The 16193-nt window shown below is 46.8% G+C and overlaps 2 protein-coding genes across 7 annotated transcripts in view; one reads left to right on the top strand and one right to left on the bottom strand.

Annotated features, from left to right (window-relative positions):
- Positions 1-6682, bottom strand: part of Mtor (mechanistic target of rapamycin kinase) — a 108257-nt gene extending 101575 nt beyond the window's left edge. For 2 of the 3 annotated variants that reach the window (XM_063235511.1, XM_023565752.2), the window contains exons 1-6: positions 6560-6654; positions 4300-4339; positions 3849-4024; positions 3103-3211; positions 1575-1807; positions 571-771 (exon numbers count right to left, since the gene is read on the bottom strand). In XM_063235511.1, coding sequence (XP_063091581.1) covers positions 571-771; positions 1575-1807; positions 3103-3211; positions 3849-4010 — 705 coding nt within the window. In that variant the 5' untranslated portion in view covers positions 4011-4024; positions 4300-4339; positions 6560-6654. Of the gene's footprint in view, positions 1-570; positions 772-1574; positions 1808-3102; positions 3212-3848; positions 4025-4299; positions 4340-6559 lie in introns of all 3 variants that reach the window. The other variant, XM_003471204.5, reaches the window with a different exon arrangement.
- A 3644-nt stretch (positions 6683-10326) lies between these two features.
- The window catches only part of Ubiad1 (UbiA prenyltransferase domain containing 1), an 82589-nt gene continuing 76722 nt past the window's right edge, over positions 10327-16193 (top strand). For 3 of the 4 annotated variants that reach the window (XR_010042939.1, XR_010042940.1, XM_003471430.5), the window contains exon 1: positions 10333-11194. Coding sequence is in view for 2 of the 4 variants with exons in the window: in XM_003471430.5 (XP_003471478.1) it covers positions 10666-11194 (529 nt within the window). In the remaining 2 variants the exon portion in view is untranslated. Of the gene's footprint in view, positions 11195-13254; positions 14705-16193 lie in introns of those variants that run through there. The other variant, XM_023565751.2, reaches the window with a different exon arrangement.

Below are 16193 nucleotides of genomic sequence, written 5' to 3' on the forward strand. Positions count from 1 at the left end.
CCCCTGCAGCTCTCACAACAAGCCCGTCAGGCAGATATCACCACCATCTCTACTCATTAGCTAGACAGGACAGGCTGAAAGAATTAAGTGACTTGTCTAACACCACGTGGCCGGAAGAGAACCCAGGTCTCTCATCCCAGTATTCCAGGCTCCCATTAGGACACACACCTCATTCCTGAGTTCCGCAAGCAGCAGCCATCCGCACAGGACTCAGGATGCTAAATCAGTACTGACTGTATTTTACTGATTCTGAGACATCTATTTTTTCACGTTCTAACACCTCTGAAAGCAGACATCTGTGACTTGTTAATAAGAAAGTACTGGCTCACAGTTTAAGGGACATTTCTCCCTCTTAGTGATACATGGAACAACGGTGAGCTATCAACAGATCTTTAACCAAATGCAATAAAGTAACCGCTGATTCATACCAAACATGTAAAAAAATTAGTGAAGGCCAAAACCAACATGACACTAAGCCTCTGGAGCCAGGGATTGCTGCTACCCTTTAGACCAAGGGATTCTCTAAGCAAATGTGCGCTGCTGGCAGTGGGGAGGGAGCCAGGTCCTCACCCGGTACCACTGGGGCTTCTGCATCTCCTTGGGCTCCCGCTGGGTGGTGAGAATCAGACAGGCGCGAAGAGCGGCCACAGCTCCCTCCCGGATGGCCTGCTTGGGGTCCCACACGGCCACAAAAATGTTGTCAAAGAAGGGTTGCACTTGCTGGAAGAAGAAGGTGGGGACACTGATGGCCAGCTCGCGGAGGACCAGGACCTGGGAGAGACAGGCACAGTAAGAACAAGGTTTCTTCTCTCAGGAGGGCAGATTCCTGTCATCCCACAGCAGCCGCACAGGAGGAGGAGGAAGGCTCCTCGCCTGTCTATCTCAGACAGCCCGGGGCCAGATCACACATCTGGGTGTGCAGCACGCTAGGCTATGTACACAGCAGCGAAGGTGGAAGGGCAGACCTGTCTGATGCGTTCTGTGCCACTACACTGCAGCCGAGAACCAGGCCTAAAAGATAGCTTGTGTTCTATGCGTGTTTCTGGAGTGCAGAAACACATTTAACATTCAATCTTGTTATTTTCATTTCACAGAGGAAGACGCTAAAAGCTGGAGACTGCCAAGTTAAAGAGCTGTAAGTGGCAAAGCCAAGACTCAACCCAGAGCCCGAGTGCTGCTTCCTCCTCCCCATAGCGCCTCCTGCAGGGGCAGCGGACTATAAAGCATCAGCGGCGCTTCTTTTTCTTCTTTACTGTTTGTCTGAGGCAGGGTCTCACTGTGTAGTTTAGGCTGCTGTTGAACTCACTATGTGGCCCAGAACAGCCTCGATCGAACTCACAGTAACTCTGCTTCAGCCTCCGAGTGCTGGGATTACAGGTGCGCACCACCACACCCAGCTTGAGCTCATGTCTCCACGCCCTCCTGTCCCGCTCCTAAATCCTCTCCCTTACAGAGACCCTATCCCAGCTCACAGCCCGGAACCCTGGCCCCCCAGACCAGCATCTGACAGGGACAAGCCCCGGAAGGAAGAAGGGGGACCCCAGCACAGCACCAGGCTCCCTGCTGGCACTCACGGCTGCGTGTCTCCGGCCTTCGTTGCGGTCAGCACCCAGCCACTCCAGGGCTCGCTTCACCTCAAACTCCACGTATTCAGCAGTGAAAGTGTCCCCTGCCATGGCAAGACGCCCAATGGCCTTGGATGCCATTTCCATGACAACTGGGTCATTGGAGGGGAGCAGGTTACGAAGGTAGTTGGCAAACCTGCCGATACGTGTGGCATTCCCACCTTCTACTCCTATGAGGCTGGCTGCAAGAGAGAGGCGGAAGATGAGGACGGCACACGCGGCGGCCAGGAAGGTGTCTTGAATGAGAGCCTGGCAATGACACTTCTGTTCTACTTTGCCTACTTCTCCACATAATCAAGTTACTTTTCTTTTTTTAAATCGGTACCAGGGATCGAACTCACAACTCCCTGCCTACAAGGCAGGTGCTTAAGCCGCTGAGCTAAATCCCCAGCCCCTTTTTCTTTCCTTTTGAGACAGGGTCTCACTAGGTAGCCCAGGCTGGGGCCAAATTCACAGTAATCCCCCAATTCCTTCCTGAGAGCTCGGATTCCAGGAATGTACCACCATGCCTGACATGCTTCTCAGTTTAATCAATAGATATGTCAGAAACCTGCATAAAGCAAAATCACCTCACTTTAGTTTACATAGCTGTGTTTTCCCTACAAAAGAAAAAAAAAAAGAAAGCATACTTGGGTTAAATTCACAGTGCATTTATGAGTAGTATTTAGGAGCTGAAAATGACATTTACAAACTGTCCCCAATTCCACCAGCCCACATGCAAGCCCCGCGATGCCAAACCCTGCTCTACTTCGGAACCACAGCCTGCAAAATGGAATGTAGAGTATCGGAAAGAAAGCAGCTACTTAGCTCTGGAAAACTGTCTGCCTCTAAAAAGTCACTTAATGGCTCTAAGACTCAGTTTCCACGTCTAAAAATAATTGTTTTACTTTTTTTTTTTTTTTTTTTTTTTTTAGTATTGGTGACTTTGCAATGAGCTACATTCCCAGCCCATTTTTTACGTTGCTAGGTCACTAAGTGGCCCAAGTTGGGTTCAAACTTGTAGTCCACCTGCCACAGCCTCTCAGAGCGCTGGGATTGCAGGCATGCATGAGCACGCATGGCCTGTTATGCCTTTAACCCAGGACTGCTGCTGACTCACATCAGAACAAATGCACTGAGAGCTACCGGCTCCCGAGGATTCTTTCATGTGCGCGCACACGTACACCAAGAATCACACTCATGCATACCGAGAATCACACTCAGGACCTTGCGCTTGCCAGGCAGGTGCTGTGCTGCTGAGCTAAATCCCCAGTCCTTCTGATGAGTCTTTTTTTTGTTTTCTTGGTTTTTGGTGCCAGGGATCAAATTCACAACTTTGTGCTTACAGGCAGGTGCTTACAGGCCTGAGCTAAATCCCCAGCCTCCTGAAGAGTCTTGAAACAAAGATGGACTTGTAAGAGGCAGATAAGGGACACAATAGATATGACGGTGTGGCCCTTTATTCCTAGTTGTTATGGTTACCTGAGATCGTCCTTACCGATGGCCAAGATGCCACCTTTCCTCTCATTGGCATCGGAGCTAGAAACCAATTCAAAAATGTGATGGTTCAGCTGATCATAGAATCGAGTAGACTCCTCTTGACTCATCTGCAAAAGAGACACACTCAGGACGATTTCTAATGGCTCCTTGCTGGTGGTGGCAGTGGCGGGGGGCGGGAGGCACCTCAGGATTAGGAATCGAGAGGCAGCAGGTATAGCTCCAATCAAAGACAAAGCTACTGCCTGTTTCCATAATTCCAAAGTGTACAGCAGCAGAGCTCACAACACAGCCACTTAACAACTACAGTACTTACTAACTCTACTCCAGAGCAGACAAAGTGCTGTCTCAGGCTTTTCCTAGGACCAGGGACACAAGGATGGACAGGCCAGTGTCTCTCCCTTAAGTCTACTATTTAGAAGGTCTCCAGACACCAATCCTCCAAACACAACCCCATGACTGTTATCAGACAGAAAAAACTGGGGGGCTGGCGCACAGTGGAGATGAAAAGGAAAAAATTAAGAGAACAGCTGAGACTATGCTAACTCCTAAAATGTGACCACAAAGATGAGAAACAAAACAGAAATGCACAGCCACTGCAAAGCAACCTATGCCTTCTACAGACATGAGAAGATGTGTGCATTCTAAAAATCAAGCCCTCATTTAGCTGTCCAAAGGAATGTAAACCAGATATGGCACAGTTAGCTCAGACGTCCCCCAGTGGCTAGCCCCAGATCACGTAAGCACCTCGCGAAGCTCCATGGTGACATAGTGCTGGAGCTCCTTTGCAGCTTTGGCCCTGGTCTCCTCATTCCGGCTCTTCAGACCACTGGCAAACTGCTGCAGGACGCTCACGTTGCTGGAGGTGGCGGCAGCTGTGGTGGCAGCGGCGGGTCCTGTTCCCAGCATCTTGCCCTGAGGTTCTTTTGGAGAGAAGCTCTGTTTAGTATTTTGGGTAAAACATTACTGCGATACATTTACAGCCCTGGATCTTCAACACACATGGATCTCCACTCATCTCAGTCAAGCTGAGCAATCTCACTGGGAAGTCACAGGAAGTCTAGATTCATTCAATGATGACTGATATTGAAAACAGTCAGAGAGCTAGAGAGTCAAACTGTGGGCTGTGAAGCTAGATTGCTCAGGTTTTAATATTCCACAGTTGCATACTGTGAGCAAGAAAATTAAAAATCCTTACCTTCCTCAACTACAACAGGAGGATCCCAGTAACCTGTGGACTGAGGTGAGGTTGAAATGAACTGATGTAAGTTTGAAAATGTTTATATAGTATGGGGTACAGGTAAGTTCTCAATCACTGCTAGCTATTAATTACTGTAACTACCAGTATGTAACAGCTATGCCAGGCACCAGAGGTAGGAAAGTAGGGAGAGAATTAAAATGATTAAGACTGTTCCTTTCCTTGAGGAGCTCGACTTAAAGGGGGAGGTTTTTATTCTTCAGCATTGTGTAATCTAGACATATAATATAAACCACTGATATAATTTTAAATTTGCTCATAGCCATATTCAAGAAGATAAAAAGTCAGGTATGGTGGTGCATGCCTATAATCCCAGCATTCAAGAGGCTGAGGCAGGAGGATTGCAGTGAGTTTGATGGCAGCCTGGGCTACATAGTGAGTTCAAGCCCAGTCTGGAACATAGAGCAAGAAACCTGTCTCAAAAAACCATAAAAAGATTTTAAAAGAGGAAATTAATATATCTTATTGAATCCAATATATTCAAAAGATCATTCTACATATATCATTTAAAAAACTGATATATTGTCTTTTAGGGGCACAGTACTGGGGATTGAACCCAGGGCCTCAATCTTTCAGGTAACTGGGATTTTGGACATGCATTACCACCCCCAGCTAGTGTGCATTTTATATCTACAGCAATCTCAGATAGACAAGTCACACTTAAAATAGTCGACAGGAACATGCGGCTGCTAGTTACTGTTCTGGGCAGTACAGCTTTTTTGAATATTAATATAATCAGTCCTCCATATCTGTGGCTTCTGTACAACTGTTGAAAGAAAATATTTTGAGGGAAAAAATCTTTATACTGAACATATACAGACTCATCATTATTTGCTAAACAATACAGTAACTACTTACATAATATTTACATTGTATTAAGTATCACAAATAATCTAGAGATGACTGAAAGGACACAAGAAGACCTTTGTAGGTTATATCCAAGTTTTATAGCCAATTTACATGAGGAATTTAAGCATCTGCAGGTTTTGGTATAGGAGGCAAGACCTGGATTTTGCGGGGGTGGGGGGGTGGGGGGGTGGTTAGTTTTCTGAGACAAGGTCTTCCTGCATAGTTCAGGCAGGCCTTCAACTTGCTATGCATCCCAGGTTGGCCTCAAACTGGCAGTGATCCTCCTGGCTCAGCCACCCAAGTGTCAGGATCACAGGCATATGCCTCAATGCCCAGCTAGAGTCCTGAAACAAGTCTTCCACAGATATTAAGGGGTGCCTGTACTTCAAATATGAGCTACAAAGAGATCACTTCGTTCCTGAGATCATGAACTTCCTGTGTATTATTCCTTTCCTCAATGAGCCTAAGATACACAGGAAACAGGAATAGAGACAACCACCATAAAGTGGCCATAAAAGGGTTCAACTCACACTGCGAGTATGTTCAGAACACACTAAAAAACCAACTTCCCAAAACTCTTTTTTATGAATGAATTCGTGACAGTGGCATTAAACCAAGGAATAACTGGTTAGAAAAGTTTTAAATACTCCAGTGCTGAGAAAAACACGAAAGGGAAATGCCTCTTAGGAAGAGGAAACCAGAGATTCCCGTAGGAAAACTCCGTGTGCCTGTGTGTGTGTTTGTGTGTGCGTAGGACAGAAGGAGGCCGAAACAGGCCACCTATCTCCTTCAGGCTGAATTCAATGCAACCACTGGAAACCAAATATCCTGAGGGAGTTGCTAACAGCTTAAGGAAGTTAAAGCTGGGTGGCTCAAACCAGGGCCGTGGGCGTGGGACAGGCAGAGAAAGCGAACCCCAAGGATGGAAGCGAGCTCAGCCCCAGGCACTGGGTCTCTGCGAGGTCCCAAGGTGGAGCGCCGCCCAGTGTGGCGCCTTCGAGACGGGTCCACTATTACTAGGTGGCCCAGATAAAGGAAGGGGTGACTGTGACGGGGACGGGAGACCCCAAGGCGCCACAGCAGTTCGGGCGCCGAGGGGCTGGCCTTTAAGGTACCTAGGTCGCACGGCCAGCTGAAGGCCTGGGCGGGCCCCTGCGCTCGCGGGAGGTGGGCGTCACCTCTCGAGTGGGCGTCGCGGGCTCATCGGCGCCCAGGTCGTGGGACCGGTACCGCGGGGACACCACGTTCCAGACTGGCGGCTTCCCCGGGGTCCTCCCACCACGGACCAGGCTGCCCGTGAGTCTGGACATTCCGCCGCCTTGGAGGGGTCGGTGCCAGCTCCTAGACTCACCGTGCGGCTTCGGCCAACGCCTCAGCTGCCGCAGCCAGCGCCTTTACCACCGCTTCAGGGCCCCGGCCCCACCGCCCGCTTTCCCCGCTGTCCTCTAAGCCGGGCGGGAGATAGGGCGGGCTCCGAGACCTGAGGACCAATCACTGGACGTACTAAAAAGATGGACTGGAGGACAGACCAATAGTAGTGAAGGAGAAGTGAAGCTTTGGGACCCGGCTTCTCCAGAAGGCGGGGACTGTTCAAATAGACAAACCACGCGGCCAGTGGCAGGCGAAATAAGGCTTGCGTCCATTAGGGAGACCCAATCGGTCGTGAGTTGACTTCAGTCACTTCCACGCACACATCCGGTGCTACGCCACTATGATTCCCCGCAGCATCTGGGCGGTCCGCTGTCTGGGTACCCAGAATTGAGACCAGGAACGGTGAGCGTAGGTTTTTTGCGCCTGCTGTGATTCGACCGCGGTCTAGGCCTCGCTGGCACCTTCTAATTGTTGCTGAGAAAGTGTGCAGCAGTGGTCCGTGATTTTAATTTTGCATCTGAAATTATTTCTATTTGCATCTGAAAATGGGTAGCCTTCCCCAAAATTAGCTCAGGAGCTCATTTTTCGAGAAACCATCGCTGTATTTTAAATAAAAGAGCTACTTATAAATAAAACATTTCAAAGCAGCATCTTTAAAAAAAATCTTCCAGAAAATGAATAGCAAAATAGAATTTAGTTATGTCTCTGTTTTTACTACAGCGCAACTGTTATAATAACTGCAAACAATAAACATTGGACACTCCTAAATCTTGCATTAGGAATCTGAATAAAATATGATGTGGTCTTATTAAGGAAGCATATGTAGCCAGTAGTAACGATAATGTAAGGGAATATTTAAGAAATAAAAGAATATTTAAGAAAAGATTTGCAATTTGTTAAAAAGTTGAAAACTTTAAAAAATACAAGTGTACAACATAAGTATAACCCTTTAAAATATTTATACATTTATCATCTATTTAAATGCACAAAATATGAGATTTTAGAAAGACATTTTTCTTTAAATATTGTCATTGGTTACTAATACAATAAAAACAATGAGTTAAAATTTTACAGGTTTAAACTACCAATTTAGAGAGACCTCATAATAATTGGTAGTGCCTAACAACATACTTCAAGAGTTTGCTTTGCAGTAATGGGGATTGAAAGGTGTGAACTATATCTCGGGGCATTTATATGTATTTATTTATTGGTACCTGGGATCAAACTCACAACCTCACACTTAACAGTCAAGGGCTTGAGCCACTCAGCTAAGTACCTGGCCCTATTTTTATTTCTTTTTAAGGGAGTAAAACAGAACAGTAAAATAAAACAGTGATAGGACAGTGGGAAATTTGCAATTGTTACTACATTGCATACTGTTATCGTCTGACTAGTCGCTCAGACTGCTGGGCCCAGGCCTGCAGAGTCAGTCAAACAAGGTAAATGTCAGGTTGCTTCCCTACTTCAGTTAATAGCTGTCAGCCTGTGTCATGTCCGGTTCTTTGGGGAGGATGTGGCTTCCTTGCTGCTTCTCCCTGGCCAGCCTGGCCTCTGCTGGCACACAGGAGGCTGAACGGCTTCCTTGCTGCCTCTCCCCAGCCGGCAGGGCCTCTTAGGCCATTTATTTTGAGGCAAAGTTTTGATAAATTACAGCTTCAATATCTGTGTCTCCAGCTCTATTCTGTGGTATTGGGGACTGAACTCAGGGCCTTGGCACTGATATACAGTCGCAGCCCTTTTTTATTTTTTATTTTGAGACAGTCTTACCAAATTGCCCAGGCTGGGCTCCAGCTGATGATCCTGCTGCTTCAGCCTCTCTGAGTGCTGGGATTACAGGCATGGGTCACCACCTCTAACATTTATATCGTTAATCATTAAAATTTTTCTAAGCCTAAAGTTATAACTCAGTGGTAGAGCACTTGCCTAGGTCAGACACCTGGTACGCCCCCGTCCAAAAAGTAGTATATTCATTATCCAAGTCTCAAGGGCATTATATTTATTCACTCCTATCCCTTCACTACTTATTTTGTTTCATGTGTATCTCTAGTGCTTCTCTATGTAAATAAAAGCGAATATAAAAAATATTTTTATTTTCCTTTTTGTTATACTACATATATTGTTCTGCATTTTAAAAAATTTAACGTAATTTGGAGGTCTTTCTATATTCCTATACAGAGAGCTTCCTTGTTCTTTTGTTTTTGTGATAGCTACACAGTATTTCATCACGTAATTGAGCCATAATTTCTATTCCCAGCCCTCTGTTAATGGACTCTTTATAAATAATAATATATAATACTCTTTATTGTAAATAGAATTGTATAGAGCTGATTCTTACAGTATGCATTTGTATTATGTGGTCTTAGTATGACTGCACTTGGCCAATGAGTGCAGTTCAGACCCAAATGTTGGTTGTTATTTTCTTTTATGTTAATCAAGAGCGAAGTGAAACAATCAAAGGATATAGGACTTGGCTATTTTGTTAATACCATGAACAACAAATTTGCTGAACTAATAACTTCCCAAGCCTGGAGAAAGGATTCCTGCAAATGCTTAGCGCTATTAACAATGTCCTGAGCTGATGCACCTTTAGTTTCATCCCAATTATTAACATTTTCTTTGCCATCATCTCAAATCCAGACAGCACTAGAGCATTTGCTGATTTGAAGGCTATAAATATTTATCCCATCATGGCAGATTTCCAGCTACTGACAGGTGTCACTGAATGAAAAGTTAGGAAGCCAAGAGCACATTTTTTTTTTTTTTTTGGTCTTTTTCCTTTTTATTGGTACCGGGGATCGAACTCAAGATCGCCTGCTTCCAAGGTAGGCGCTTATGCCACTGAGCTAAATCCCCAGCCCCACCAAGAGCACATCTTTGTAGGGTACAACCAGCCCTCTTATTTGGACAGTTGAATTTATGATTTTTAAGCTTTGTGTTGGTGCACAACCCACACGATCATTTTGTTTTTCACTTTCACAGCACTGTAAGTTACATGAGCCATTCAACACTTTATGGTAAAATAGGCTTTGGGTTGGATGATTTTGCCCTACTTGCTCTGAGCGTTAAACACAGGCAAAGCTAAACTCAGGAGGCTACATATATTAATGCACTTTGAGGCACAATATATTCACTGTAGGGTGGATTTATTGGAGTAACCTTCCCAAAACAAGTCCAGCAGCATCTGTATTTCCACAGCAGATACAACAGACATCATCTGAGTAGTCTCTGCACACAGAAAGGGCTCAATAACTAATTGCTACGTGAATAAATTAGTGAATTCTAGCTGCTAGTGATGGATGCATGCTGCAATCCCAGCACCCTGGAAAGCTGAGGCAGGAGGATTGCAAACTGGAGCCAAGCCTGGGCAACTTCGAAAGATTTTGTCTCAGAAAAGAAAAAAAGACTGGGGATGTACTCAGTGCATACAGATCCCAGGAACGCGCACACGCACACACACACACACACACACACACACACACACACACACAGGCACCCACGCATAAAATTAATGATAATCTTGTGCCTGGTAAATCGCAAAGAACCCCGCCTTAGGGTTCTTGTTGGTATGCTAAATAAAGCTTTTCCCAAGAAGACTCTGAGAAGCTGCACAGCGCTGGGGCTGAAGCCCTAGGTCCAGGGGCGGGGTCCTGATGCGTGACCACGCCCACGAGGTCCCGCCCCTCACCAAAAGTCCCGCCCCTGGCCCCGCCTCTCCCTCAGGCAGTGCTGGGTGCGGCCCTGCCCTCGCCGTAGCCTGTGTTTCCGGGCGGCCTCCTGAGGCCGGCGCACAATATGGCAGCCTGTGGGAGGTGGCCGAGCTTGAGTATTGAATTCTAGCGTGGGGCTGGGAGTGGAGGCGGTTTTCATTCACTCCCCACCCAGGTGCCGGGCTGTTGGGGCGGCGCCGCCGGGCCTCTGGAGGTGTGAGGCTGGCTAGGTGCGGTTCCGGTCCCCACCGCCTCCCTAGCCCTGCCCTGGGGTGGAACCTAAGAAAGGTCAGGCCCCGCCGCCCAGCCTATCCTTGCTTCGGGGCGGTCTCTGTGAGTGGCTCGCTTTTAGAACAGACTTTCGCCACGTGCGGGTTCCATGGCTGCTTTGCAGTCAGCCGGGGAGAGGATTAACATCCAGGCGGGAGAGACAGCCAAGGTCGGTGACATGAATTCGCTGGGGAATGACTGGCCGGAGTCCGACAGGCCTCCCCAGCGCTCCCGCAGGCAAAAATGCGCTTCCTACGTGCTGGCCCTGAGGCCCTGGAGCTTCAGTGCCTCGCTCACCCCCGTAGCCCTGGGCAGCGCCTTGGCGTACAGATCCCAGGGCGTCCTGGATCCTAGGCTGCTGGTGGGTTGTGCCGTCGCTGTCCTGGCTGTGCACGGGGCCGGCAATTTGGTCAACACTTACTATGACTTTTCTAAGGGCATTGACCACAAGAAGAGTGATGACAGGACGCTGGTGGACCGAATCTTGGAGCCCCAGGACGTTGTTCGGTTCGGAGTCTTCCTTTACACCTTGGGCTGCGTCTGTGCTGCTTGCCTGTACTGTCTGTCCTCTCTGAAATTGGAGCACTTGGCTCTCATCTACTTTGGAGGACTGTCTGGCTCTTTTCTCTACACGGGAGGTAAGAACTGGCCTGTTTTCCTGTGCTGCGGGTCTCAGTTACATATGCAGGAAACTGCCGCTTCACTCAAGAATCCTAAAAATGTCAAAGCCCTTTCCAAAGTTAGGCCACTTTTCCTAAAATCTGTGATGTGTAGGCAGCAGATGTTCTGAAAACTGTTGTGAAGATGCTGCTGGCTTGGTTATCTATGTTGGATGCGACTCAAATACATGTTAGAGGCATTTTTATTTATTTATTTTTACAGACTTGAAGTGATTTTTATTAAATCAGAAGTTAGATGTGCAAAAAATGTAAAGCATTGCCACTTCCATTTGTGGAAAACATGGTGGTAGTGAGTGCAGGGTTTCCCAAGGTTTCCACTGTGCCTTCACTTACATGAAGCAAGCTGAGAACTTAAGACTTAAGTGCTTGAGAAGCAGGACGTAACCTGGCACTGTGGGAGGCTGAGGCAGGAGAGTTGCAAGTTCAAGCCAAGCCTGGCAGCTTAGTGAGACCCCGTCTCAAAGTAAAATTGGGGTCGGCTATGAGAATGCAGCTCAAAGCAAAGGTTTAGGGTTCATTTTCTAGTCTTTAAAAAAAAATTACTTGCGCTTCAAGATGAGGAAACAGAGGCACATAGCCATAAACAACAGCAAAAAGGAGGCAGAGGGTTAAGGAACTCACTAGCTGTCCAAAGCACGGTCTCCTGGCCCCTAAAGCAGTGATGGAACCTTTCAGAGCTTTCCTTGATACAGCCTGTTGTAGAATGCGTGCCACAGGTTTGCCCTACTCAGTTTTCCTGTATACTGTGCAGTGGTCTGACAAGCACTTATACTCAAACTTGACTGATCACCTATCAGTTATCAGCTTTATCTTTGAATAAAACCAATTATTACTAGTGTGAGCAGAGCCCTCACTATATTTCTATGGGAAGGAACCACACACACAGTTATCTTTGTTTCAGTTCATGAGTATGCCAGTTTTATGTGAATTGTTACATATATTTCATGTGCAATTTATTCATTTGAAAACAGCACTAGTTTTGTTTGGAAACCACTATGTCTTTGAAAATGATGGAAAGCTGGGGTGGTGCTTATAATTCCAGCACTTGGGAGGCTGAGGCAGGAGAATCACTGTGAGTTCAAGGCCAGCCTGAACTGTAGAGCTAGACCCTATCTCAAAAATGAAAAAAAGGGGCTGGGGATTTAGCTCAGCCGCATAAGTGCCTGCCTTGCAAGCAGGCAGTCGTGAGTTCAATCCCTGGTACCAATAAAAAGGAAAAAGACAAAAAAAAAAAAAAAGTGGAAAAAGTCAAATTTGTTTTGAGAAATTTCAACTTGGCAGGACTTTCTTTTTGAGGTGCTAGAGATTAAGGCCAATGCCAAGAGCTGTACTCCTACCATTTAATTGACCTGCCCGTTCCCAGTGCCTTAATTTTCTTGTAGGGGTCAATGGGCACCAAGCTGAGAGGCCCACTGACACTGGTGAAGGTATCTGGGGGTGACAAAAGAATGTACACATCTGAGTAATTCTTGGATGATTCCAGGCTTTGATATTGGAGGTTTCCAGGACTGTTGTGAAGCCATGCTGGGCGGGGCATGCCTGTAGTCCCACACTCTGGGAGGCTGAGGCAGGTAGATGGACCACGTACTCCAGCCCAGCCTGGGAACTTAGCGGGACCCTGAAAAGGTCCTGGTAGTCCATGTGTGACTTTAGTTGTTCTGTGGCGGCTACGTTGATAATCTGAATTTATCGAAAATGTTTACCTTTCATGATCCTCTTGACTTTGAGGAAGAGCAAGAATTTGCAACATTAGATCCAGCAATGTAGAAAATCACATTTTTAACAGGAATCACTGTATCCAGTGATGCATGACACAGACTTGTCATAATGGAAGATAAAACCGCCTGCCCATTTCTTAGGCTATTTTTTTTTCACACATCATTTCTCAAATGCTGTAATAAGCTCTTCTAATATTCAGGATTCCTGGTTACAAGCTCAACTCCCACAACCTCATCAAGGTCAGAAATCACAGGCTCATCTTTACACTGGATCCTGACTAATTTACTTTCCTCTCACAGGGCCAGTTGGATAATTTCCACTGAGAACTCTGAACCTTGGTCTCAGGAGCATAATCACTGACCCAAGTTTCTGCCCCCTCATGACGTTTACTAAAATCTGACGTGGCACAAGTGCGCAGCTCAAGGAAGTTACTGATGGGTGTTGCTTTTGTTCAGCAGTCAGATACGTGAGACGGATTTGATACTCAGCTCATGCTCACATCTGTTAAAATGCTCTGAATGGAACTGACCTTCGCATCCTCTGAAATGTCACTGAACTGTCTCTTTGATCCAATTATTTCACTTATTCTTTCAACCTTTTTTTTTTTTGTACACTTCTGATGTTGAAGGACATTCTTTTTGTCTTCAACTGACTCACAAACATTACAACATTGCTCACACCACTCGCAAACCGTCTCCATGGTCACTGCACCTTGACCATACACTAATTTTAACATTTGATGAGTCTCTGTAGCAGCTTTTTGCAGGTTGAAGCAAAATTCCACATTAATGGGGCTGGGGATTTAGCTCAGCGGCATAAGCACCTGCCTTGCAAGCAGGCGGTCATGAGTTCAATCCCCAGTACCGACAAAAAAAAAAAATTCCACATTAATGCACTATTCATGATCTAGTATTTGCAACAGAGTAGAAAATACCTCTCAGCAGCTCACAACCCACTGAGACCCCCGGGTTAAAAAGCTGTCACACTGTTGCTGAGGTTTAAGCTGCCGTTTGTGTTGAGGGTCCCTCCCTCTCTCTTCCATGGCTCTCGGCAGAAGCATCCCCTGTATTTTTAAACACATCCCACATGTGAATGGCCACATCCAGTGATGCTTTTCTAAGTTATCTGGAATCTTCAAAAAACTCAACGAGAAGCAGAAATGGGAGATACCCTTTCTCCGAAAGATCCACGTAGGGGCATTTTTTAAAATCTAGTTTTTTTTTTTTTCTTGTTAACCATATTTTATAATGCCATAGCTTCAAGTTTCAGTGGAATTAAATCTGAAGAGATTAAAATGGCTGTTAAATTTTTTGTTTTGCTTTGTTTTCTGAGGCAGGGTCTTGAAGTTCAGGCTGGTTTTGAACTCAATATGTAGCTTGGCCCAGCCTCAAACTCACTTCGAACCCCGTACCTCAGCCTCCCCAGGCCGGGATTACAGGTATATACTTCCGTGCTCTGCACCGTAGCTGTTAGCTTTCTAGGGCACTGTTAGCTTGCTAGGGCACATGGTGTAGCAGCTGGTTAAGGTGATGGCGAGGGTTAAGCCCTACTTACTGAGTAACCGTTGTGTACGGAGCACTGTTCTGTGTGCACACAGCAGACACAGACCTTGCCCTGTAATCCCAGCACCTGGGAGGCTGAGGAAGGATTAGGAGTGCAAAGCCAGCTTGAGCAACACAGCAAAGTGTCTCAAAAAATCCAATAAAATGATCGCAAAAAGTATAGTGCGGTAAACACATAAAGCACTAACATGGTCTTGTTTTATGTTACTGTTATAGGACCATCATATACTTGTTCCCTCATCGACCGCGGTACCCATTTTGCAGTGTATCACTGTATTTCAGAGTGAGGATTGTGATGGGGGCGGGGGAATGGACCGTAGAGAAGGGGGTTCGGGGGACTGTTTGTGAGTAGTTTGGTCACGGTAGGCCTCATGGGAAAGGTAATGCTTTGAGCTGGTCTGAAGGAGGTAAGAGATGGTGGACAAAGGTAGGCCCAGGAAAAGGGAAGAGTAGGGAACCCAGTGTCGGGCGGAAATGGACCTCGAGGACATGAGGGACAGTGAGGACCCTGGTGTGTGAGCGAGGAAGACAGTAGCGGGAAGCCCAGCGAGAGGACAGCCTGGGGCGGGGAGGGAGCACCCCATGAATGAGGCAGGCCTCACAGCCCACCCACTGGACCTCGCTCTGAGGAGGAAGACATGTGGGAGGGGACTGTGTTTTAACCAGTCACTGGCTGAGGTTTGAGGTGAAGGATAGAGGGCAGGGACGGGCCAAGATGACCAGGTCAGTATCCAGCGTGGTGTGGGCTCGGGTGAGGGTGGCAGGAGGGGTACGGCGTCGGGCTCAGGCTGCATCTGGAGGTCGGCAGGGTTTGCGACGGGTCGAATGTGAGCAGAGAAGCAGGACGAGCATAACCGAAAGTTTCCGTCTGGACACTGGACGGGTACAGCTGATGCCATCATGTGAGACGGAGAAAGGTGGGCAGAAGAGATTTGGGGCGGATCAGGAGATCGACTTGGAGCATCTCAGTGTCTGTTAGAGCTCCAGAGACGGCAGATGGTTAGCTGGATGTAGACAGATGCTGAGTTCAGGGGGCCACAGAGAGAGCTCAAAGGCTGAGGAGGACCAGGACTAAGCCCTGTGCCCTCCAGCTTACGAGGTGGTAGACATGAGGAGGACCAGGTAGGTACAGGGCGCTGTGGGTGAGCACCCAGAGGGGCGGGAGGAAGATCCAGAAACTGTAATGTTCTGGCAGTGAGCTGTAAATCTGGGACAATTTAAAAGTTCGGTAGCTGAGCGTGGTGGTTTACATCTCTAATCCCATACTCAGGAGGCTGAGGCAGGAAGACTGCTGTGAGTTTGGGGACAGCCTGGGTAACATAATGAATTCAAGGCCAGCCTGAACTACATAGTAAGATCCTATTTTAAACCAAAAAAAAGAAAAAGTTTTTTTAAATAAAGGAAATCAATAGATGAATAGGGTGCTAAAATAGAAAGTGTAAGATGCTAGTGGTAAACAAGCCATCTGTGTTTTAAATCACTTCCTGTTTCTGTAACAAAATACCTGAGGATAAATTTAGAAGAAGAAAGGTTTACTTGGCTCTTGGTTTTAGAGGTTTCAGTCCATGCTCAATTGACTTGTGGCCTTTTGGCCTCTAGCAAGACAGTCATGGAATGTGTGGTGGAGAGTCTGTTTACTTTAGGGCTGGGAATGGAAGAGTAAGGAAAAGGCTTTA

Source organism: Cavia porcellus, unplaced genomic scaffold (assembly GCF_034190915.1).
Source record: "Cavia porcellus strain 051 isolate PalLab524CR breed Dunkin Hartley unplaced genomic scaffold, mCavPor4.1 scaffold_25, whole genome shotgun sequence".
Classification (NCBI taxonomy): Eukaryota; Metazoa; Chordata; class Mammalia; order Rodentia; family Caviidae; genus Cavia; species Cavia porcellus.